Source organism: Pelophylax lessonae (assembly GCF_965119305.1).
Source record: "Pelophylax lessonae genome assembly, chromosome: 1".
Classification (NCBI taxonomy): Eukaryota; Metazoa; Chordata; class Amphibia; order Anura; family Ranidae; genus Pelophylax; species Pelophylax lessonae.
In genome coordinates, this window is record NC_138768.1 from 761,451,833 (window position 1) to 761,466,881 (window position 15,049).

Here is a 15,049-nt window from a genome sequence, read left to right on the forward strand (position 1 = left end):
GTTGTGTGAGTGCCTGTAGCACTTCAATCTGACAAACTTCTTGTAATTAATTGACACTAAGCTGTGTTACTATGAGAATTAAGTATTATTAACCTTCCACTGCTAATAATAAAGCTGCTTTAGCTTACTTCTACCTTCTGTTCTTACATATAGCCTGAGTTATGGAGGAGGGAGAATACAAGAGTCATATAAAAAATATGTCTCAGGTTGTCATAATAAGGTATCAAATACACTTATGGAAAAGAATAAGGAGGAACAGAATGATATTTCATATCCATCTGCTTTGAGTCACATCTCCTGATTAACCACTTCTGGACCAGAAGGAATTGCCTCCTTAATGACCAGGCCGTACTTTGCGATTCGGCAATGCATTACTTTAACGGACAATTGCACGGTCGTGCAGCTCTGTACCTAAATAAAATTTATGTCCTTTTTTTCTCACAAATAGAGCTTTCTTTTGGTGGTATTTGATCACCTTTGCGATGTTTATTTTTTGTGCTATAAACATATTTTTGAGAAAAAAATTGCAATAAGCGCATTTTAATTGGTTTGCACCAAAGTTATCGCGTCTACTAACTACTGGAAAGATTTATGTCATTTTTATTGTTTTTTTTTTTACTAGTAATGGTGGCGATCTGAGATTTTTTGCGGGACTACGACATTGCGGCGAACAGATCGGACTGACATTTTTGACACTTTTGGGAAAAACCAGTGACATTACTACAGTAATCAATTGAAACATTGCAAGAAGGTTGGGACTTTGAATGAGAGACATGACTTGATAAAACAAAATAATCACATTTATTAACCCCCCTGGCGGTAATCCCGAGCGTGACTCGGGGTGGATTTTTTAGTTCAGGATCGGTAACCCCGAGTCACGCTCGGGGTGACTGTGCAGAGAGCTCAGCGGTGTTCTCTTACCTTCTCCTGGCGATCCAGCGATGATCTCTCACTGCTGTGACCGCCAGCCGAGAGTCCCGCCGCTCGTCCGTCCTCCGTCGGTGTGATGACTTCCTAGTTCCGTTCCCTGCAGCAGCAATGCTGCATGGGAGAGGAACTAGGGAGGAAAATTCAAAAAACGTTGCACAAAACACAAACACATAACACATTTTATATTATATATATATATATATATATATATATATATATGCACACACACACATATATATATATACATATACCTATATACACACGTATATATATATATATATATATATATATATATATATATACACACACACACACACACATACATATATATATATATAATATATAACGCATGAATTATAATCTAATCAATAATATAATTTTATTATATATATTATATATTATATAATAAAATTATATTATTGATTCGATTATAATTCATGCGTTTGTGTTTCAAATTTATCACATCTGGGATGTCTACTAGAGTCTTGTTTTGGTCAGGTTTAAGTCAGTAATTACTAAGAATTGTAGGCCTATAATACATAACGCCAAATTTCCATGAAAAAAATTGTACCGCTTTTGGTATATAATTCCTGACAGAATCATACCGCCAGGGAGGTTAATACATATAAAAGAAGTAAACATGATTTATTACAAATATGAACTGGGATGATATTGTATTGAATGATGAAATGAATCAATGGTAATAATTCACCCCAACAAAACCAATCTCAAAAGAACCAGCAAGACAATAAGACAATGCTAACAGAGTAATGAAATTACATTGTAACATCCATAGACTGACGCGTTTCGTGGACTATATTTGCCACTTCTTCAGAGTCGGTGAATGATCCATATCTATAAAGGTAAATAAGTATATACGTATAGGTACATTGTATTGCATGGTGGTTTGAAAATTGGGAGAAAAGGGAAGAGAGGGGGATGGGAAACAAAGTCCCCATAGTCCCAAAAACGTACACATTGGCTCCAACAGTAACTGGTACTGGAGGTGGGGGCATCGACCCAGACGTCTCCCATGGGAGCTGAGGGCATATGGGGCCCACGGATGAGGCGAAGGTGTCACACACATGAAAAAGTATGAGTAAAGTTTGTTGGAATGTTGCTGAGTAGTCAGAGTATATCTATTAGTATAATGAGTAAAAATGATGGTAGTAGTAAGTGATTGTATATTATATAAAGGACGTAATGCTACTCATATAATGTGTATGGTGAGGGGAAGGTGACAAGGTGGTGTGGGCACTAAGAAATGAGTGAGGTGGAGTGGGGGATGGAGATATGATAATGAGATAAGCTGTTGAGGAAGGATAAAGTATTTGTAAGTTTCGTTGGGGTATTGCTGAGTAGCCAGAGTATATCTATATATAATGAGTAAAAATGATGGCAATAGTAAATAAGTATATACTATATAAAGGACATAATGCTACTCGTATGATGTGTATGGTAAGGGGGATGTGACGAAGTAATTTGAAAACCAAGAAATATAAATAAGGTGGAGTGGGGGATGGGAATGTGATGAGATGAGATGAGCTGTAGAGGAAGGATAAGGTAATGTAAAGGTGGGCTAGTAAAATTGTGAGTGAGATGATAGGGATTAAATAAAGTCGGATGCAGCCGACTAACAACTGTGCCTAGTTATAAAAAGTGTGATGGTGACTGAGTGAGAGAGGGGAATGGTAGGGGAAGAAAATATTGGAGGTAAGTGAAAATAAACCTGAAGAAGAATAAGTCCAAGGGGAGGAAGAAAATGTGACACAGAATCGCCATAGCCCGTCGACCATAAAGTGCCCAGCGTCACGAGGTGCACAGACATGGAGCCGTAGAACGGAGGCAAATGCCATGCCGTCTCGCCGGACTTCCTCTTATGCACACGATGGAACAACAGCCGTCGGCGTGTGGCACCTGTTGACGTCACACATCGGCGCAGAGCGTGACGCCGATGTGCGGCAGGACCGCCCACCTGATCCATCGCGCTCATGAGAGTGTAGGGGAAAGGGGAGGGCACCCGTCACACATCGCAGCTCCCGAGGAAAACAAGGGGGAAAGCCACCACCGCTAGCCAGCAATGTGAGAGCACTCCCCTTGGACTTATTCTTCTTCAGGTTTATTTTCACTTACCTCCAATATTTTCTTTCCCTACCATTCCCCTCTCTCACTCAGTCACCATCACACTTTTTATAACTAGGCACAGTTGTTAGTCGGCTGCATCCTACTTTATTTAATTCCTTTCGTCTCACTCACAATTTTACTAGCCCACCTTTACATTACCTTATCCTTCCTCTACAGCTCATCTCATCACATTCCCATCCCCCACTCCACCTTATTTATATTTCTTGGTTTTCACATTACTTCGTCACCTCCCCCTTACCATACACATCATACGAGTAGCATTATGTCCTTTATATAGTATATACTTACTTACTATTGCCATCATTTTTACTCATTATATATATATATACTCTGGCTACTCAGCAATACTCCAACCAAACTTACAAATACTTTATCCTTCCTCAACAGCTTATCTCATTATCATATCTCCATCCCCCACTCCACCTCACTCATTTCTTAGTGCCCACACCACCTTGTCACCTTTCCCTCACCATACACATTATATGAGTAGCATTACGTCCTTTATATAATATACAATCACTTACTACTACCATCATTTTTACTCATTATACTAATAGATATACTCTGACTACTCAGCAACATTCCAACAAAACTTACTCATACTTTTTCCTGTGTGTGACACCTTCGCCTCATCCGTGGGCCCCACGTGCCCTCAGCTCCCGTGGGAGACATCTGGGTTGATGCCCCCACCTCCAGTACCAGTTACTGTTGGAGCCACTGTGTAAGTTTTGGGACTATGGAGACTTTGTTTCCCATCCCCCTCTCTCCCCTTTTCTCCCAATTTTCAAAACACCATTCAATACAATGTACCTATACATATTTACTTATTTACCTTTATAGATATGGATCATACACCGACTCTGAAGAAGTGGCGAATATAGTCCATGAAACGCGTCAGTCTATGGATGTTATGATGTCATTTTATTACTCTGTTAGCATTGTCTTATTGTCTTGCTGGTTCTTTTGAGATTGGTTTTGTTGGGGTGAATTATTACCATTTATTCATTTTATCATTCAATACCATATCATCCCAGTTCATATTTGTAATACATCATGTTTACTTCTTTTATATGTATCAATAAATGTGATTATTTTGTTTTATCAAGTCATGTCTCTCATTCAAAGTCCCAACCTTCTTGCAATGTTTCAATTGATATTAGGGATGGAGGCGCACGGCCAATCCCACCTTGCGCTTCATTTAAAGTCCCGCCCTTCCCCCCTTTTATATTACTACAGTAATCAGTGCTAAAAATATGCACTGTTACTGTAATAATGACACTGACAGGGAAGGGGTTAACACTATGGGTGATCAAGGCGTTAAATGTGTACCTAGGGGCGTTTTTCTAACTGTGGGGGGGCGTGGCTTATGAAATGATCACAGAGACATGTGTTCCTATATAGAAGGATCGCAGGCACTCTGTGATAATTCCAGGTAGAAGAACGTTCAGCTGTGTTTACAAACCGTTCTTCTCTCTCAGCGGGAACGATCGCAGGTGTCAGGCGGCAATCGGAGCCGCCTGCCCCGTGCATCGAAGTCCCCGCTAGCGAGCTGGAGCACGCCACTGGCACGCGCTCGCCCCCTAGCTGCAGGCAAGCGACCGACGTATACCTACATCGGTTTGCACAGGAACGGCTGCCTGCCGCAGTAGAACTGCGGCGGGCGGTCGGCAACTGGTTAACCTTGTCACATTTAGTGCCTTTTGTCATGACTAGCCCACAGTTGCTGTAAGTTTTATAATAGTTACATACACATCAAAATCACTCATATGTCACTATTTATATAGAGGATAAAGTTCACTTAATATTGGCAAAATAACCCCTTCAGCACTAGCACTTGATAATTGGACCAGACCCATTTTTCAGTTAAGCTATGTGCCTGTTGATTTCACATACATTTTTTCATTATTTATGATACCACATTTACTGTGATAGCTATATTGTTTCCTTGGTGTAAGCAAGGCATTCTTTTAGTGGTCTCATCCTACTAGAATTATTTGATATTGAATAAAATACACACATTTGCATATTATATTTGTAGCACCCACCCAGATAGGTGCTAGAACTAAATAGATATATAGATATATTTAGTGCTGGCTCACTGTGTGTGTGTTTGGACATGTGTTTGGGTAAATTTAGCCTGTCACAGCTATCAGCGTGGCTGTAATCTTTGTGCTAGGTAAATTTTGTTGCTTAATGTTTTCAGTGCAGCGGCATTTGATTAGTTAGGTCTGCTCAGTGTTTTCAGCTACTTCTTGTCTATTTACTCCCTCTGCAGAGCAGAAAAGCTGTGAGAACTTTCTGGGTCATAGATGTGGAGCTATGCAAATAGCAGCATGAATATTTATAATACCTGACCAATCCCAGGGAGCTGGGCCCTGAGGGCATGCTGGAAGACTGTATATATTCAGTAAGCACACTGAGCTTTTTTTCCTTGGAAAGGAACAATCCAACCTGGGGCGCTAGCTGCCCTCTAGGGTAGTGCTGCCATGTGCTTGCTGTTCATGAGGTCTTAGGTGGTGGACCTGGGGGCCTGTATGCTGAAGCTTCCAGCATGCCCTCAGGGCCCAGCTGACTGAGGGGCTGTCTGCTGAAGATCTAGTCTGGTATCACTGGAGGAAAGTGTCTCTAGGAAGTTGGAAGGAGGTAACCAGCTTTCCCTTGACATTTTATGAGTACAGAGATTTTTGGGCTGCAGCCACCCCTCTTGTGCTAATGAGTTAGTTGTGTGTTTGATAAAGGAGACTGGTGCCCTAAAGACCTTTGTTTCTTGTGAAGGGACTATGCTGTTATTGCTCTAAAAGAAAAAAAGTCTGCTATTATTTGCATCTGTTACAAGCCAAGACCACAGTATGCTATATACAAGCACTTCTGCTTCATCCCTACACATAGGTGTGTGCAGCCTATTGCATTAGGGTGTGCACAACATAGTTCAAACACTCATGTGTGTATGTGTATATACACTATATTACCAAAAGTTTTAGGACGCCTGCCTTTACACCCATATGAACTTTAATGGCATTCCAGTGTTAGTCTGTAGGGTTTAATATTGAGTTCCACAAGGTTTAGGAGTGTGTCTATGGGAATGTTTGACCATTTTTTCAGAAGCGCATTTGTGAGGTTAGGCACTGATGTTGTAGAGAAGGCCTGGCTCGCAGTCTCTGCTCTAATTCGTCGCAAAGGTATTCTATTGGTTTGAGATCAGGACTCTGTGCAGGCCACTCAAGTTTCTCCACCCCAAACTTGCTCATGCATGTCTTTATGGACCTTGCTTTGTACACTGGTCATTTAGTGGGGGGAGGATTATAGTGTAGGTTTTTTTTTATTTTAGGGTTGGACTTGGCTCCTTAGCTCCAGTGAAGAGAATTTTGTGGGAACAGTTTGGAGTTGGCCTTTCCTGTTCCAACATAACTGCGCACCAGTGCACAAAGCAAGGTCCATAAAGACATGGATGAGCGAGTTTGGGGTTGAGGAACTTGACTGCCCTAAGCAGAGTCCTAACCTCGACACAATAGAACACCTTTGGGATGAATTAGAATGGAGACTGAGAGCCAGACCTTCTCTCTAACATGAGAGTTTAACCTCCCAAATGCACTTTTGGAAGAATGGTCAAACATTCCCATAGACACACTCCTAAACCTTGTGGACAGCCTTCCCGGAAGAGTTGAAGCTGTTATAGCTGCAAAGGGTGGGCCAACTCAATATTGAAAAAAATTCATGTAGGTGTAAAGGCAGGCGCCCCAATACTTTGCTAATATAGTGTATATATGTGTGTGTACATATGTGTGTACATATCTATATATATATATATCTATCTATCTATATATATCTATATATATATATATATATATATATATATATATATATATATATCCCACTCTAATGAATGGTGACGCACATAAGTGAGTACACCCCTCACATTTTTGTACATATTTTATTATATCTTTTCATGTGACAACACTGAAGAAATGACACTTTGCTACAATGTAAAGTAGTGAGTGTACAGCTTGTCGCAGTCCCGCAAAAAAAATCGCAGATCGCCGCCATTACTCGTTAAAAAAAAAAACAATATAAATTACATAAATCTTTCCCGCAGTTAGTAAACGCAATAACTTTTGCGCAAACCAATCAAAATACGCTTATTGTGATTTTTTTTACCAAAAATATGTAGCAGAAAACAAATTGGCCTAAAATGTTAAAACATTTTGATTTTTACATTTTTTTTTGGGGGGGGGGGGGATTTCATATAAAAAAAAATTTGAAAAATATTGTTATTTTTTTCAAAATTGTCGCTCTTTTTTTGTTTATAGCGCAAAAAGTAAAAGTCGCACAGGTGATCAAATACCACCAAATGAAAGCTCTGTTTGTGGGGAAAAAAGGACGTCAATTTCATTTGGGTACAGCATTTGGGTACAATTGTCCGTTAAAGTCACGCAGTGCCGAATCGCAAAATAGGCCCTGGTCTTTGAGCAGCCAAATCCTCCAGGGCATAAGTGGTTAATGGCGAAAACCAGAGACTTATAGTGGGACTGACATCACCAGTGACACAAATATAGTGATCAGTGATAATTCTATACATTGTCACTGTACTAATGACACTGGCTTGGAAGTGGTTAACATCTCGGAGTAATCGAGCGGTTAAGTGTTTGCCTAACAAATGTTAATGTGTGTAATATGTAGTATGCTGCTTTTTACTTGAAATCTATTTGTTCCTTCTCGCTGTGCGTCCTGTACAACGCTATGCCTGTAGGAGCTGCCTGTCCATAGTACAATGCAGACGAGTGGTCCTAAAGAGGTTAAAATAGCAAAAGAAATAAAAGCACGAAAGAGGAGAATTTTATTAATAAAGATATTATTAGAGGTTAAATGGGAAACAATTTTTAATAAAAATAAATCTCCCTAAAGGTTTGGTGCAGCCATAGATAATAAACATAAATATGCCCCTTCTCTTTTTGTGAGTAAATTTGCTATATAATGGTGGATGGGTAACTTGAGGTTTCATAAATCATAGACCTATTCAGAGACTTGTTTCTTAAAAACAGTTCTAATGTCAAGGATGAGAGAGATGTCATGGATGAGAAAGATGCAATGTGTCTTGCAACTGTGTGGATTTCTAATACTAGCTGGGAATGGATTTTACAGGTTGAAAACCTTTCATACCACTGTAAAGACCAAATCACATTGTGGCTTCCATGGCTGCAGAATACTATAGAAAATCTGTTCATTATGTGCTAAATGGCAGTAAAAATTTGACAACATGATATCTAATTTTCTAAACTGATAATAATAACATGGTATTTAACAGGATTTTAATATTTAATTTTGTAGGCATCTCTGTTGTGATACACAGGAGGCACAAATGGAATGGATGATTAGTATTCTCAATGCACAGGTACAGTGATAGCAGACAGATCAATGCATAAACATATTTCAGTGATTTTAAAGAAACACATTTTTCTTTTTCAAAATATTATACCAGCCATAAACCTGTTATTGAAGAAACACAAATCAAATTGCTGGGCATGTTTTATGATTTGGACATTAAAGCATCATGCATAAAATTTGGGTAGAATTCAATCATGACCAATAAATCATCTCCAGTCTGATGAATACTAATTAAATATTCATTCGAAGATACATAAATTGAAATTCCAAGTGGGGATATTTTAACACTGGATTAGAGTATAAATATAAATATAAAGATTGTTTTCTTTACGTTTTTATTTTCTGTAAATTTAAATGAAAATCATTGTATGCAAATTTATTTTAAATATTTTTTTATTTACCTTAATATTCAAAGGTTTATAGATTTTCCAGGCGCACATCAATTAAAATTTACTATGGGAATCACACCTGCACTTTTATGATGTACCTAATAAAAGATTTAATGGCACCATTTACAGCATTTTGCAGACAATGTCATATACTTTATTTCACAATGAGTATACTGCAAACATTTTTGCCATTTTGCTGATTTTTAATTAAATAATTTGCATTTTATTTCGTTATAATGGAAACATAATTCTTGGATACTGCTAACATTTTTTATCCATTTTTGTAATGCATCTGTACTATTGATATAAATCTGGCATTTGTGTCTTTTTTTAAATAGCATGAGCATCAACAACTGATAGTAAAATAAATTACCAATAATACATAAATAAATAAAAACAGTAATCATAATATTAGCAGACCCACAGATTGGGAGAAATTTACTAAAACTGGAGCACACAAATCTGGTGCAGCTGTGCATAGTAACCAATCAGCTAGGTTTTATTGTTGAAGCTTAATTGATCAAGCTAAAGTTATAAACTGATTGATTACTATGCACAGATGCGCCAGATTATGTGTGTTCCAGTTTTAGTAAATCCCCTCCATTCTGTTTTTGAGAAACAGCAAGAATGCATTATATGGTGTGTAGTAAAGTACATTGTTCAGTTTGCCACTGCCCAAAGAGCCCCTAAGAGCAATATACAAATACAGTATCTCATAAAAGAGAGTACACCCCTCACATTTTTGTAAATATTATATTATAACTTTTCATGTGACAACACTGAAGAAATGACACTTTGCTACAATGTAAAGTAGTGAGTGTACAGCTTCTATAATAGTGTATATTTACTGTCCCCTCAAAATAACTCAACACACAGTCATTAATGTCTAAACCGCTGGCAACAAAAGTGAGTACACCCATAAGTGAAAATGTTCAAATTGGGCCCAATTTGCCCTTTTCCCTCCCCGGGTTCATGTGACTTGTTAGTGTTACATGGTCTCAGGTGTGAATGTGGAGCAGGTGTGTTAAATTTGGTGTTATTGCTCTCACTCTCTCATACTGGTCACTGGAAGTTTAACATGGCACCTTATGGCAAAGAACTCTCTGAGGATCTGTAAAAAAGAATTTTTGTTCTTCATAAAGATGGCCTAGGTTATAAGAAGATTGCCAAGACCCTGAAACTGAACTGCAGCATGCAGGCCAAGACCATACAGCGGTTTAACAGGACAGGTTCCACCCAGAGCAGCCCTCGCCGTGGTCCACCAAAGAAGTTGAGTGCACGTGCTCAGCTTTAATTCCAGAGGTTGACTTTGGGAAATAGACGTATAAGTGCTGCCAGCATTGCTGCAGAGGTTGAAGGGGTGGGGGGGCGGGGGGGTCAGCCTGTCAGTGCTCAGATAATACGCCACACACTGCATCAAATTGGTCTGCATGGCTGGCGTCCCAGAAGGAAGCCTCTTCTAAAGATGATGCACAAGAAAGCCCGCAAACAGTTTGCTGAAGGCAAGCAGACTAAGGACATGGAATCCTGGAACCATGTCCTGTAGTCTGATGAGACCAAGATAAACTTATTTTCTTCAGATGGTGCAAAGCGTGTGTTGCAGCAACCAGGTGAGGAGTGCAAAGACAAGTGTGTCTTGCCTACAGTCAAGCATGGTGGTGGGGGTGTCATGGTCTGGGGCTACATGAGGGCTGCCGGCACTGGGGAGTTACAGTTCATTCAGGGAACCATAAATGCCAACATGTACTGTAAAATACTGAAGCAGAGCATGATCCTTCAAAGACTGGTCTGCAGGACAGTATTTCAACATGATAATGACCCCAAACACACCTCCAAGACAACCACTGCCTTGCTAAAGAAGCTGTGGGTAAAGGTGATGGAGTGACCAAGCATGTCTCCAGACCTACACCCTAAAGAGCATCTGTGAGGCATCCTCAGATGGAAGGAGGAGAAGTGCAAGGTCTCTAACATCCACCAGCCCTGTGATGTCATCAAGAAGGACCGGAAGAGGACTCCAGTGGCAACCTGTGAAGCCCTGATGAACTCGATGCCCAAGAGGGTTAAGGCAGTGCTAGAAAATAATGGTGGCCACACAAAATATCAACAATTTGGGCCCAATTTGGACATTTTCACTCACTTTTGTTGCCAGCAGTTTAGACATTAATGGCTGTATGTTGAGTTATTTTGATGGGACAGCAAATTTATACTGTTATACGAGCTGTAAACTCACTACTTTACATTGTAGCAAAGGGTCATTTTGTCAGTGTTGCCACATAAAAAGATAGATTAAAATGATTACAAAAATGTGAGGGGTGTACTCACTTTTGTGAGATACTGTTTGTCTTGCTTTAAAGGTTGGGTACATAACTAAATATACAACAAGGATAGCAACAGCAATACAAAGATGACAGAGGTTCTAGCTGTACCTTTCTCTGTATAAAAAAATAAAAAGCATTTTAGTTGTCTGTGTTCGTAGAATATTTTGGAACCATTGCCGTCGATAAAGGGGTACAGATGGCCCTCCTGTATGGTACCTGTACTCCATCAGTTAAACAAGGGGCCCAAGCAGCTGAAAAGCAGGGGTAAGGGGAAATAAACCAGAAGGGATGATCAATGTGGGGGGGGGGGGGGCATTTGCTATAACTGATCCCCTCCTGCAGCAAATGAAAGCCAGCTTCTCCTTCTCTCCCTCCTGCCAGCTTTCAGCTTCTGAAGGTGAGCCGCAGGGGATCAGTTCCAGTAAATGCCCCCTCACCAAAGACTGATCATCCCTCCCAGTCCATATCTTCTTCCCCTGCTGCCCAAGCCCCCTCTGTGTGCCCCCCCCCCCCCTACAGCACTGCTGGCTTTCTCTCCTCTCCCTTTCACTGGTTACTACAGGCATACAGGGTGATGTAACAGGATGGAGAGCGGGGGGCAGGGGAAACAAAGTTAACTTACTATGCTTCAGTTCTTGAATGAACAAGAAGCCTCAGTACAGAGGCTCCTTGCTCATTCATCAGCTGAGGTTACAGAGAAAGGATTGGGGATCTGTCTTCAACTCCTTTCTCTGTCTCAAAAGTGGTGCGTCAGGGGTCTGTTTAGACCCCCTGCAAATTTCACCCAAGTCCTTCCCAACAGTGATGTGAAAAAATGTAAAAAAAAATGATTTAAACATTAATAAAAGTAAGTGTAACCTGTACCCTGACAGCACATCCTCATCCCTGAGTCATTATTGGAAAGAGGAATTTATTGATCACTTCTCCTGATTCGCGGCATACTCTGGACCTAGTGAAAACTGGCAGTTCCACCTATTGCCTGTTATGGTGGTATCCATGCAAGACTAGTCCAGCCTGCACACTTAAGCCAATTCCTGGCGGGACCAACAGGCCCTATCGGGACTCTATGGCTTGGAGCCATGTGGGATGCTGGCGGGAGACGTGACCCGGGGTCAAATTAGATGCTAAACAAATCAATGTGCTTGTAAAGTTTGGCGTGTATAAAATCATGGCCTCATAGTGGGTGAACCTAAATTGCTAAAGTTCCTGATGAAGCAAGGATATTCCCTGCGAAATGCATTGAACAAAGCAATCACCCTATTGATTACAACAATCGCTATGTCTGTACGCCGTTACATATTATTGTCTATGTCACATGTTTTGATGCTTTTATGAAACAAATAAATATTGTCGGATTTTATATCTCGTTGTTTGCTTACCTATATACTTCTAGACAACAGATCCAGTATAGTCCCATATCTCTTCCCTTGAATCAGTGGGTTCTAGGACCAGTGATCAATAAATTCCTCTTTCCAATAATGATTTAAACATTGTAAAAAAAAAAAAAAAAATGAGGGGCTTACTCACTTGATTTCTCTGGCCTATACAGGGTGAAGGATTTTTTTGTTTGTGCCACCTGTTACCCAATGAGGATGCAGTGACTGTTTGAACACAGCCACAGATTCTAATATAATGGGTGTGTGTGAGTGGACTCGAATGCACACTGTCTGTGTTCAGGGCCGTACACCTGCACCCACACGCCTGTCAAATTAGGACCTGCAGCTGTATTCCTACAGTCGCTGCATCCCCATAACATAACATAGCTCAAACCCTATAAAAGAAAATGTTGATTCACACTGTACAGGCTACAGGGCTCATGTGAATGAGAACCTAAGACTTCATTCACACAGATTTTTATTTGTGAACTTAAAATAGGTTTATTTTTTAAATTTAGCTGGGATCTTTTAAGTTGTGTTTGTGTCTGTTAATAATGATTTTAGTGCATCTTTAGCAAAATTATAATTTTGATATTTTCGAACGAGGGCAGTAGCTTCAGGTAGGCTGACACACTGATTGCTAACAGCAGCCATGGGTGGAACAATTGTCATCAGGACAGTAAGTGATGGGAAATATTTTTTCTTTTTTTAAGGAGTCTCTTTTCTTTTCATTTTGCATATTTGTAAAGTACAAGAACAACTGTCAACTTGGCTACCATCATCAGTCATTACAAAGTGACCATGCAGAGCTGCATAAACAAAAATAGACATAACTAATTTCAACTGATCAACAGTGAAACACACACATGGACCACACACCCATACAGTGATTATTTTTTCTATAAGGCCAGTACAGGACCACATATACATGAGTAGAACATCTATGATAAACTCACCTGGGGGGAAGAGTAAGGATAATTGTACAACCAGTACAGAATAGCAATGGCTGCCATATTTAATAAAACTTATTAGGGTATACTTTGATATTCCCATATTCTCTTTAATACTTTTCCATTTAAGAAGGATGGTTTTCCAGACTTAAAAGAGAACCAGTCAGAACATGAACATAAGTAAGATGAACAAAAATGCCTAGAAGACAAACCTCTGGAGCTTGAGCGGATTGACAGCCTTAGCTCTGTTCCTGTCAGCTGTGTGGAGGGGGTGTGTCTCTTCCCTCCAATCATCTCTTAGAGCTCTCCTCACTGTGCTCAGCAGAGTGTTACTTCAACTTTTTTCTGAAGTCTAAGGCCCCTTTCACACTATCCATCCGTCGGACGGATTCCGTTTTTCTCAGCGGGGGATCGAGCCGCCGATCCCCCGCTGAGCAGCAGGAGGACAGCTGTGTCTCCGCGCTGTGTGCGGAGACACAGCTGTCAGTTCCCCATGCATCTCTATGGGGGAAATCGGATGGGAACGGACCGTCGGTCCGTTCTCATCTGATACGATCTGCTGGACGGATGGAAAATAGGGTTTCCATCCGTCCAGATTTGACGGATTGGATCGGGTCGGGTGTCAGCGGACATGTCTCCGCTGCCATCCGATGCCCCATAGGGATGCATGGGGGGACCGTTCAGATCCGCAAAAAAATGGACCGGCGGATCTGAACGGTCCGCCTGTGTGAAAGGAGCCTAAGACAAGCTTTATAAATTCAGAACTTTGAACTAATGTAGAGAAGACTGCAATAAGACAGATACAATTGTATGTAGGATGATTTATTTTATCTCTATGTATCACCTGAGGCCAGTCACTGCATTGGGTGGGTATACTACCACTTTAAGGCATCTTTTCCTTTTTTTTTTTTTTAAATGGGTCAACAGCATTCATGAATAAATGAAAAAATGGACATGGAGCTTTTTTTCAGAGACGGTGAAATAGTGCGCACGGGTGCTTTGTGATGTGCTGCAATGAAGCTGTGTTGTCTAAATGCTTTGGGGTGCAATTCATAATAAATACTGTACATTCATAAATATATGTTAACATGCACTGCTAAAAAGCACTGCACTGCACAAGTGCATTGTGGCCCTTAGATATTGGTCCATTAACCTTTTAAAAACCTGGATTTGCATCAATTTGTTTAGTAGCCTTAAATTAAAACCTTTAACTAAAAATTTAATGGAGAGAGAAACTCTGTCTGTGATATTCTGACACCGTCCCTTCAATTGTGTAAGAATTGGGTAAATATAGCAAGGTATGGTGGGGAAAATGAAAAGGGAAGGGATATGGGGAAAGGGGAGGGAAAAAAAAATGATATGTCAACCAATCCTGGATATGGGGATGTGAATGTGCCCAAACATAAACAGCAAAATAGGTTAAAAGGAATTAACCCATATTTATTGAAAGTACATATGATCCTATGGTCCATTTTTAGGTCATGTGACGCATTCTATACATTATTTTTGGTATTGTTATACCTTTATGACTGTATCCCTTTTATACAAATCTTTTTGTA

At 40.1% G+C, this 15,049-nt stretch overlaps 1 protein-coding gene across 1 annotated transcript in view; it reads left to right on the forward strand.

Annotated features, from left to right (window-relative positions):
• The window catches only part of ARAP2 (ArfGAP with RhoGAP domain, ankyrin repeat and PH domain 2), a 570,354-nt gene that overhangs the window by 536,586 nt on the left and 18,719 nt on the right, over positions 1–15,049 (forward strand). The window contains exon 31 of the mRNA XM_082248393.1: positions 8,401–8,464. Within this exon, the coding sequence (XP_082104519.1) occupies positions 8,401–8,464 (64 nt within the window). The remainder of the gene's footprint in view (positions 1–8,400; positions 8,465–15,049) is intronic.